The sequence below is a fragment of the Gouania willdenowi genome, chromosome 7 (assembly GCF_900634775.1).
Source record: "Gouania willdenowi chromosome 7, fGouWil2.1, whole genome shotgun sequence".
In the NCBI taxonomy this organism is placed as follows: Eukaryota; Metazoa; Chordata; class Actinopteri; order Blenniiformes; family Gobiesocidae; genus Gouania; species Gouania willdenowi.
The window spans coordinates 38,835,731-38,846,199 of record NC_041050.1 but is presented as its reverse complement, the minus strand read 5'-3'; the positions used below and the strand labels follow the sequence as shown (position 1 = coordinate 38,846,199).

At 40.2% G+C, this 10,469-nt stretch overlaps 1 protein-coding gene across 1 annotated transcript; it reads right to left on the bottom strand.

The window, feature by feature from the left end:
- Positions 1 to 289: 289 nt before the first annotated feature.
- On the bottom strand, positions 290 to 10,182 carry LOC114466606 (uncharacterized). Its single transcript, XM_028452181.1, has 11 exons — positions 10,173 to 10,182; positions 9,251 to 9,520; positions 7,859 to 8,032; positions 7,609 to 7,766; positions 4,516 to 4,714; positions 4,360 to 4,456; positions 3,936 to 4,107; positions 3,820 to 3,866; positions 844 to 958; positions 595 to 751; positions 290 to 370 (listed from the first exon to the last, which is right to left on the bottom strand). Exons 2-11 carry the CDS (start codon positions 9,502 to 9,504, stop codon positions 355 to 357), a joined length of 1,389 nt encoding a protein of 462 aa, XP_028307982.1. The 5' UTR covers positions 9,505 to 9,520; positions 10,173 to 10,182; the 3' UTR covers positions 290 to 354.
- Positions 10,183 to 10,469: the final 287 nt, after the last annotated feature.

The following is a 10,469-nucleotide window of genomic DNA, read 5'->3' as shown; positions in this document are numbered from 1 at the left end:
GTGGCAATGTGTGCCACTCCACCCACCCGTCTTGAAACAAGGTTTTCATCCTTTGATCCACGTTGTTTTATTGAAAATATATATATATATATATATATATATATATATATATATATATATATATATATATATATATATATATATATATATATGGTGTTATTTCACAGTTTTCCTCTCTGACAGAGTGTAGCTATGTATGATGTCCGGCAGGAGGCGACAGAAACAGTTTGGCAGTGACTCCAAGTTAAAGGAGGATTTATTGATACTAATTAAAAACAAATTGATTAAAGGAGCTCAGACGATGAGTGAATGCTGTGATGGATGAACATCAGTGATTCTCTGACTTTCTGCTCCTCAGGCTGTAACGAGGCTGAAAGAAAAGGTTGAAAAGAAATTAAAAGAAATTGTCTTCATCCCTGGACTAGATATTACATCTAGTTTAAGTCCAGTGAGTTTGATCACCGATAATAATTTTGTGAGGTAAAACAATCCCTTTCAAAATAAAAGCACAGTAGAATCTGAACCTGGGCTGTGACCTTTGCTTTAGATCTCAGTAAGTCAGCGCGGACAGAGAACCTGCAACTCAATGATTACCCATCATGCACCTGTTTATCCTCCACTAAAACGTTGTACACCAGGAGGGAGGGGCCACAGGAACGCCTCCCAGGACTCCGCCCACGCACAGCAGCATTGGGGGAAATGTATTTGGAGGCGTCGACGGTGCTGCTGAGAAGGTTGAAGTCTGTCCACCCTGCAGCCAATCAGAGCACAGAACAGATGACTGCAGCCAATTAGAGAACCACTAACAGAGCAAGCTAACAGCGTCAGAGAGTTGTCACTGACCAGAGTCTGAGTGCTGAGTCAGGGCAGAGACGTCAGGTGGTGGAGCCTCTAAAAAGCTGCAGTTTTCTGGCTTCTCTGCTCGGACCATAAGCTCCTCCTCCCTCATAGACTTCATCTTTAGAGACAAACAACTTTTAGAAGCTTTAGTGGAACTGATAATGTAGTCCCGCCCCTTTGACTCTGCCCAGCCAGCGCCGCTATGTGCTAAGCTAACCCAAGCATGTGGGACTGGCCTAGGGTTGCCACCTTTCAGAAAAGAAAGTAAGGGACACCCACGGGACCGTGAACACAATCCTCCAAAATAGAAATATTTTGACATAGAACAGTGTTTACCAAATGTTATTGTCCCATGTACCCCTGAGCTCATGTTATATATTATTTATTTGTGTCTGCAGACTCGTCCAACATGAACCTTGAGTTTCGGCCTTTTTATTCATTTAGTTCTGATGTTTCTTGTTCATTTTGGAGAGTTGTGCAACAAATTATGATTGATGGATGAAAAAAAAAGTCTGTCTGCATGTAAAAAAAATCATGTCAACACATATATACTATATAATACTAATTGCTAGATTCTTGCAACATATCAAGGATACATATTAATCTGGTAGTTGGCAGTTAATTAAATATTTCCCTACACAAATAAAATATCTACTTTCTTCCAGAATAGTATTTTTGATGGTTTAGTTAACTTACCAGAGATTTAAAACGTAAGGTTAACCACAGGAGCAAGGAAAGTTTATGGTTGATGATAGTTATTACACAATGTGATTTATTTTTAGATTGACATATTATTATATCATGATTTTATTTGGTGTCAATGTCATTTATCATTAATAACCTCTAAGAAATAACAATTCATTATTTTGATATTTTCTCATAGCTATAGGGAGCCATTGCAAAAGAGTCAAAGAGCCACATGAGGCTCCAGAGCCACAGGTTGCAGACCCCTGTTCTTGGGGTACACGTACCCCAGTTTGGGAACCATAGAATATACAGGAATCTCTACAAACATTTTTAACCTAGGGAATATATATAATATAATATAAAATATTACTGTATTTATTTATTTAATGTTAACCTATCAGTGTGATTTTTGTTAAAAGGCCATACATATTATATTTATATTACCTAATGCTACTGTAATAATTAATAAAGATTCTTTCATTCGACTTTAAAACCTCCACATCCTAAACATTAAATCAAATCACAGTCTTTCAAATTAATCAATCTTACAATCCAATCATTATGTATCTACTGTATCTGCCTCAGGAGATGATGGATGTATGAAGAGCTTCAGATTGTTCATATCTACAGTGTTGTTCTCCTGAGGCTGTTTGATGTCAGACAGACCACAATGTGACACTGAAAACTATCTAAAGTTGGACATTTTTAGGGTCTGAGCAGTGCAGATGTGTCGTCTCTCTTTCTCTGTCCAACAGTCCGTGAAAGCCCCACACAGGTACACGGGACCCACCACAGAGAGTGGGGGTCCTACGTAGATCCAAGGAGAACCCCTCCTTTGTTTTATTTTGTGTCTAGTGTTCTGGTCATTTATACGGAACAAACAGCGTTCCGTTTTGGCTCAGTACGAGACTCACCATTTAATGACCAAATAAGGAACGATTCCGTATTTTAAGGGACAGGTGGCAACCCTAGCCTGGCCGCTACGTGCTAAGCTAACCCAAACGTGTAGGACTGGCAGCTACATGCGAAGCTAACCAGGGGTGGAAAGTAACAAATTACATTTACTCATGTTGCTGTAATTGAGTAGCTTTTTTGTGTACTTCTATTATTTGGAGAACCTTCTAAAATCTGTAATTTTACTTTTACTTAAGTAAATTTTGTTTGAAGTAACAGTACTTCACTACATTGGAAATACTGTAGATTCCGTTGCAGAGTAAAATAAATCCTGCGCGCTCGTCTTTACGCATTGTGTGCGTTCCTTTTTATAACAGCTACAGGTGTTGTAGCCAATTGAGCAGCAGTTTTGCGCAATGATCATGTGAATTTAATTACAATTATTATTATTATTATTATTAATATAAAACCATGTTTGTAGGCGTGTCACTCTGGGGGATCAGAATATTTTTTTCTTCGGTTTTTGGCAATACATCCTTCATATATGATGTGTGTTGTGAAATGTGCAATGTTTGATTATTTTACACAAATGTATCGATTTCACAGAGCTGTCATTGATTTCATCCTTCTCCTGTTGGGGGCGGGGTTTCCCCGTACTGCAGGGTCAGAGCTGCACATTATATTGCCAGATTAATTTTTTTTATAAGTCCCAAACGTTGTTTCTTTTTTACGTACGCAGCGTTTATAAACAAGGACCCTGAAGAATGGTTCTGGTACTTGTAAATATCTGCACTGACACAAACACATTAGCATTTTTTGAATGTTTTCTTTGATGTTTATGCACAATGTATGCATAATCAACATAATCTGTTCATTAAACAGTTTGTTTTAAATACATAGATGGATACAAAGTTTTTGACATTCCACATAGAATGTTTAATAGACTTTATATAACATACTGTACGCATTTCTTTCTTTCAGAGATTCCTAAAGATAGGAATTGTTTTCTTAGTGGAAAATGTTTTATTGGATGCTCTGACACAAACACTTACCTCACATTTATTTGATTTATCCAGGTGAGCCACACCATGTCTTGTTCTCATGCACGTTATTTTGAAATGGTTTTCTTTAATAATAGCAAAAAAAAGAACCTAGTTTGATCTTTACACAGGTTTTTGTACTTTTTTTATTGCATGGGAGAGATTTTACTCAAGTAGATTTTTACGCCAGTAACTTTACTTCTACTTAAGTAGATTTTTTCTGTACTCTTTCCACCCCTGAAGCTAACCCATACATGTATACTTCTTGTAACTTTTCCTCTGGGTGGTGCACCTTGTGATTTTTCTAAGGTTTGAAACACTGAGGTAAGGAACACGTTGATCAGGAACAAGGTCTTACCTTCCTGTGAAGCTCCGCCTCCTCCCGCTGACGTCCTCTCAGACTCTCTGCACAAATCAACCGCGTTGGTCACATTTCCTCTGAATCAAAGCTTTATTTTTACAGACACGACCCACCTGCTTTGTGCAGCGCCTCCTGCAGGCTCCGCTGTGTCTGCCTCAGCTCCTGGAGAACCTGCAAACTCTGCTGCACTGGGTCTGTGTAGCGAGCACACGTCCACAGGAGGACGCACACGCCAACGCACACCATGATGCGCCGTAACGCACTCACGTAGACGACAAACAACTCCTGCACAGAAACAGACAACCGTGCATTTACCCTCAGTAGTGTCTCTAAGGCTGTGTTTTTCTCTCAGTACTGTCAGCCAGGCTGTGTGTCTGTTGTCCTCAGTATTGTCTCTCAGGCTATGTGTTTTGCCCTCAGTAGTGACTCTCAGGCTGTGTGTTTTGGTTTCAGTAGTGTTTCTCAGGCAGTTGTTTTGCCCTAAGTAGTGTTGCTCAGGCTTTATGTTTTGCCCTCAGTAGCGTCTCTCAGGCTGACCATTTGCTGATGTTCTGGGCGCTCAGAGCCCATCACAGAGAGGTAGATCCTTCGCTCCAGGTAGAAGTTCACACAGACCAAACTCAGCAGCACAAGCCTAGCACACAAACACCTGGATTAGCTCCGCCCACCTTGCTTGAGAACCTGCAAACTGACCGGGCCCTGGCAGAGCGGCGGGTGGAGGTGAGCAGGAAGGCGACGCAGAGGCCAGCGGCGTTGTAACAGCAGGAGCTCAGGCTGTGGGTCTCTGTCAGCAGGAAGCTCTGCAGGAAGGACACGCGGTTAAAGAGCTCCGACAGCGCCACCTGCTGCTGCCTGGACACACTGTGGAGCTCAGAGAAGATGGAACGCAGCCCTGAGACGAGTGAAGACAGAGAACCAGTGTAACAGTTTTATTAAATTGGACTAAGATGAGGGTAAATGCTGACCTAGCACACCCTCAGGCTCTGGGTGCGTGTTTTACCCTGGGCAGAGTCTGACAGGCTGTCTGCTTTGGAGTCATTCCAACAAATATCCCACACACTTTTTACCAATTGTTCCTTAATTATTCAGTAGTCACTGTACATTTTTAGTTTGCTTTAATTAATACTTTTGGAAATATGGATAATTTATTGGGGGGGTACGTTTACTTAGATCTGCTATACATCCTATCTGGTGGACATGTCAGCTCCTCTAAATAATCACAAAGTCAGTGTGTGTTTGGGTCTGGAACATGTTTGGGTCAACATTAAACTACTTAGCATATGTCTCAGCTCCCTGTAATGTGATCAGCTTAGAGCTATGAACATAGACTGTTCACATCACTAATGATTAGTCACAGATATGCATTGGATCGTCATGACCACGGGCCCCTGCTATGGGGCCATTTTTGTAACAAAACAATTTTTGTGTGCGCTCATACAATGTGTGTGTCAGTACCTTGAGTGTGTGTTTTAATCCGTGTGTGTAGAATTGCAATGTGTGTGTACGCACCGAACTCTTCCCATCTCGTTGACAACGCGCAGCTCTCTGTGTTTCCTGACACGCCTCTTAACTACACATCAGATTCAGCAGTATCATGATTTCAGTTTTAGTATGAAGGTAGATATTTTGCAAAATAATAGAGCTTGTAGAATGTGAGCTTTTGTATTAAAAATACATTTAACGTCACAAATCATTAGAAAAAATGTGAACTTGTAAATGTAAGATTTAAACCGAATGAAAATATTCACACATGCGTGATTTGAGTCTGAAGTCACAGAAAAAATATTCACAAATGTGTTGATGTGGAATATTTTTGTTATTTCTCATGCAAGTTATCGTTTACAACCACAACTACGTTGTTACAACTTCTCCAATCTGCCGCTACAGATGAGTTTGCGCTGATATCAAGTGTTTATTTTTATGAAACAGATCATGTGTTGTTCATGGTTTTATTGCTTCGTCACATTTTACAGATTGTAGATTTTGTAAAATTATATTAAGTGCTTGGCCACTGCATTAGCTGTCAGATCCATAATCTCCACATAGCGTTAACCTAAATGTAATGAAAGAGACGCAATGACGAACAACCTTTTTCAACCAATCTGTGGAGGCAAACGTCAGCGTGCTGCCTTTACAGTCCAGAACAATGACTCTGTGTCAGTCCTATAACACCGGCTAAAGCAGATGTGGGCAACTGGCAGCCTGGGGGCCACATGCGGCCCTCGCTCTAAATTTATGCGGCCCCCAAAGTCCACAAAATGACGTTAAAAAAACATGCCAAATTACTGAAATGACAGCAAAGAAATGCAAAATGACAGAAACATTTACAAAATGACAACAGAATGAGAACGAAATTACTCCAAAAACCAAAATGACTAATAACACAAAAAAAACCCAGATTGACAGGAAAATACACAAAATGACTTCAAAAATACACAAGACAACAACAGAACTGCACAAAATGAGAGAAAAATACATAAAAGAAGCACAAAATAATACAAAACAACAACAAATCACATAAAACAACAACATTACCACACAAAACAACAACAAAAAGTTATGTTTTCCCCTGTATTATTGCTTATATCGGTCCTCGTTCTAACATGAATGTTAATAATGTGGCCCTTGCATCAGCGAAGGTGACATTATTTGGCCCCCACTGTCATAACATTTGCCCTCTGGGCTAAAGCAACACTCAGCGCTCCGTCTCCAAATCTACCTTCTGATTGGTCAATCTCCCCTCCACACTCACGGGGGAGCGGGAAGCGAGGGGGAGGGCATTTCTTCAGGTACGTCATCCATAGACATGTTATCACACATAAATGAGCTAATATTATAAATTATTTAGCATTCATATTATTTTTATTATCATACTGCATTTTCAAAACCAAAAAAATTCTAATACAAATATATTTTTTTAATAAGTGAAAAAATAAAAAAGCTCTGAACATTAAGGGCCCCCATTGGCTCTCGGGCCCTGGGCCATTTTGCGCATTGCGGTAATCTGTCTATTTTCTTTGGTCACACGCTCTGGAAATATGAACAAATACTTTTTTAAACTATTTTCATGGGCCCATAACTGCATTAAAATGTTTTCATTTATAGTATAAAGGTTACTCTTTATTGGGATATAAAACCTTTTGTCTTTATGCGACTTCTTCATTTTTAATTGGGACCCAAACTTTGGGTTATTTCACCACTCGTTAATATTGAAAATCCTTTACATGAGGCCATTGTAACTTGACTCTGTGTCTGATAATCATTCATTGTTTAATTGTTGCTTTTTCTATATTCTCAGAGAGTAGGTGGAGCTATATTACTGCACCACATTTACCTTTCCTATGTGCTGGAGTTCCTGAGATATTGGAAGCTGAAAATTGAAGAAAAATAAGGACACACCCTCCTCACTAAATTGTCCATATCTCAAAAAGTATTCATCAGATAAAACTAAACATTTACAGCGTGAATATTGAATAATTCAGGAATAACTCGTAAACAATTCTGAATTTTTTGAGACCGAAATGCCGTGGACGTCCTGAAAATTTGTTGAAATGACATGGAATGACCCATAGGTAATTTACCCTCAGTAGGGTCTGTTAGGCTGTATTTTTACCCTCAGTAGGGTCTGTTAGGCTGTGTTTTGACCCTCAGTAGGGTCTGTTAGGCTGGGTTTTGACCCCCAGTAGAGTCTGTTAGGCTGTGTTTTTACCCTCAGTAGAGTCTGTTAGGCTGTGTTTCTTTTTTACCCTCAGTAGAGTATGTTAGGCTGTGTTTTTTTTTTTTTACCCTCAGTAGAGTCTCTCAGGGTGGCTCTCAGCTCCTCTCCGTTGCTCAGGATCTCCTGCTGTGCCTGTAAGGCCGCGCTTTGGGCTTCAATCAGGTCCTCAGCTAAGTGTCTGGTGGACTCGAGCTGCTCAGCGACGCCTGCAGAGCTCTCTGATAGCCTAACACACACACACACACACACACACACACACACACACACACACACACCATAGTGCTTTGCCCTCAGTGCGGTCTCCCAGGCTGTGCTCACCGGTGCATGGATCTTTCTGCGCGGCTCTGCCAGGCCTCAGACTGCAGGAAGTTGCAGATCGCGTGGGCGTGTGTGAAGAACTCTGTGAAGGTGCTGAAGGCCGTGGCGTCCATCTTAGCCGTACAACTGCTGACCTCTGACCCCTCCAGGCATGATGGGAAATCTCTGCCAGAACTGAAAGACAATAAAAAACAGAATAACTCAATCTAATCATTATGATGAGACAATGTGATGCAGAAGTTGGAAATCAAACAATTTTCACATTAGCGCTACTTTAAATTTTCATGTATAAATGATATAAAGTACATATTATATGGACATGATTTTATATAGCGCTTTATCGCCACTGAAACAGTCTCAAAGCGCTTTACATATCAGCTCATTCACCCAATCACACACACCAGTGGGACAGGACTGCCATTCAAGGCGCTAGTCGACCACTGGGAGCAACTTAGGGTTCAGTGTCTTGCCCAAGGACACTTCGACACATAGTCAGGTACTGGGATCGAACCCCCAACCTCTCGATCAGAAGACGACCCACGACCACCTGATCCACAGTCACCCGGCACCGACAATATCCAAGCAAAAGGGGACAGGTAGGTACTAGATTGAGCAGAATCTGGGAAAAAATTGGTTTCTTTTAACAATTTGAGATGAAATGACTTCCATCATGTTCTATAAACACAGGAAAACTGAACCCCTGCAAATTTCATTGAATTTGTGACAAATTAATTGAAACGTCATGCACTTCAACATATGTACATATATGTTTTAATTACTAATATTACTTGTAAATGTATATTTTAATTACTTTTTGAATTATTACCACTATGATTATACTTCTCTTTCCTTTGTTTTTAATCTTTGTGATATCCAGTGTGGATGAAGTAAGAATTTAACTGTGCAGGGAAACACGTTTCCTTACTGTGCACATGATAATAAACATTTTGAATCTTGAATAATTATCAAGTTCTTCTTCCAAATAAATCTGTTAATTTTCTTTGTAAAGTGTATTATTTTGCATGGATGCCAATATCTATGTTTGGATGTATAGTAATTTAAAATTACTCCCAATTTCTGCTTCATTTCAATAAATAAATTGCATGAAAAAAATATAATTTTTTTTAAATAACTTTTTTGAATGTTGTTAAAATCCCTGAACTGAAGTTCCTGTGGAAATTTGTCAGATATTTTGCAGTCCTTTTGAATTAAATAATTGGGTCATATTTACTTTTACACCGCGGGCCGATTTGGATGTTTTAAAGGCCTAGAGTTTGACACATGTGGGTCAAACTATTGATTTTTTTTAATGTGTCCAGTTGTAAAGTTCAGTAGAAACATTGATCGGATGTAATTTATCGGTTCCTGTCCCGGTTAATCGGTACCGGTTACCTGCTCAGGTGACAGTGGGTGAATCGCAGCGCGAGCCTCGCCTGACTCTCCGCCGTCAGTTCCCGGCAGCGCGTGTCCAGGTCCTGCAGGGCACGCGCCCAGCACTCTCCATACCGGGGATGGGACGCGAGGCTGCGCACGCGCCGAAGCTCCATCCGGCCGAGCTCCGGGTCCGGTCCGGTACCGAAGGAGACACCGACACCGACCCACAGCACGAGCAGCACATGCACCACGTGGACCCACCGGGCCGCCATCCTCACCTGTGCACGCCTGACCAATCACAGAGCAGCATTTTCAGCCGTTAGGGGTCACTTCCTGATGATTATCTTAAAAACTGAAATTTATTTTTCAAACATTGTTGAAAGTTCCGCGTTTAGTCTTTTTCTGATGTCCAGCTTTAAAAATAGTCCCAAATATAGAAACTAGAGGTGGGACTCAATTAACAAAGATTAATCTCATTAATTAAAGACTTTGTAATGACTTAATCTAAATGAATGTCTTCATAATTTTTGACACGAGAAGCAACGTTTTCCAGTTTAAATGTATATTGGTGTCTGACTGAATCAATGAAAACAATAAATGATCTTAAATAACTAAATAGTGTTTACTATTTCCATGAGTGCTAACATAATGTGTATTATGAATAGAGAATATTATGATGGCATTGCTCATAAAGCACTTACATTTAACTAAGATATATTCATGTTTTTCTGTTTTTTCAAAAACATCACTTAGTACAGAACATTCTAGAGAAGTGTAAACTGAACAGTGTAAAATAGTTAGAATATCTGTGGATTTGGGTGCCTACCGACCTTGCCTACCCTGACTGCACGTCACTGAGCAAATAACAACTAAAACACACAAAATGATTAAAAATGAGTTCACAAAAAGAGTCCAAAAAACACACTAAACAACAACAAACCCTTTGTCGTTTCCTGTGTTAATGATTGGTCATTATTCTAACGCTGACATAAATGGTGATCATGTGACCCTCAGATCAGATGAAGTCACGTGTTTGTGGCCCTGCCCACTGTGATTAAAGTTGACCCGCTGTGCTCACAAACTGTTTTCTAGCCCATTAATAAGGTCCAAGACCAAGAGCAGAGGGTGTGAGCCCTCTGAAGTCGCTAAGGGAGGCTGAGCTTGGTACAATAATCTCAGATGGCATGTCTGGCTGGACTCCTCTGGTTGTCTGTCCACTAACAAGGTTAAGGAAATG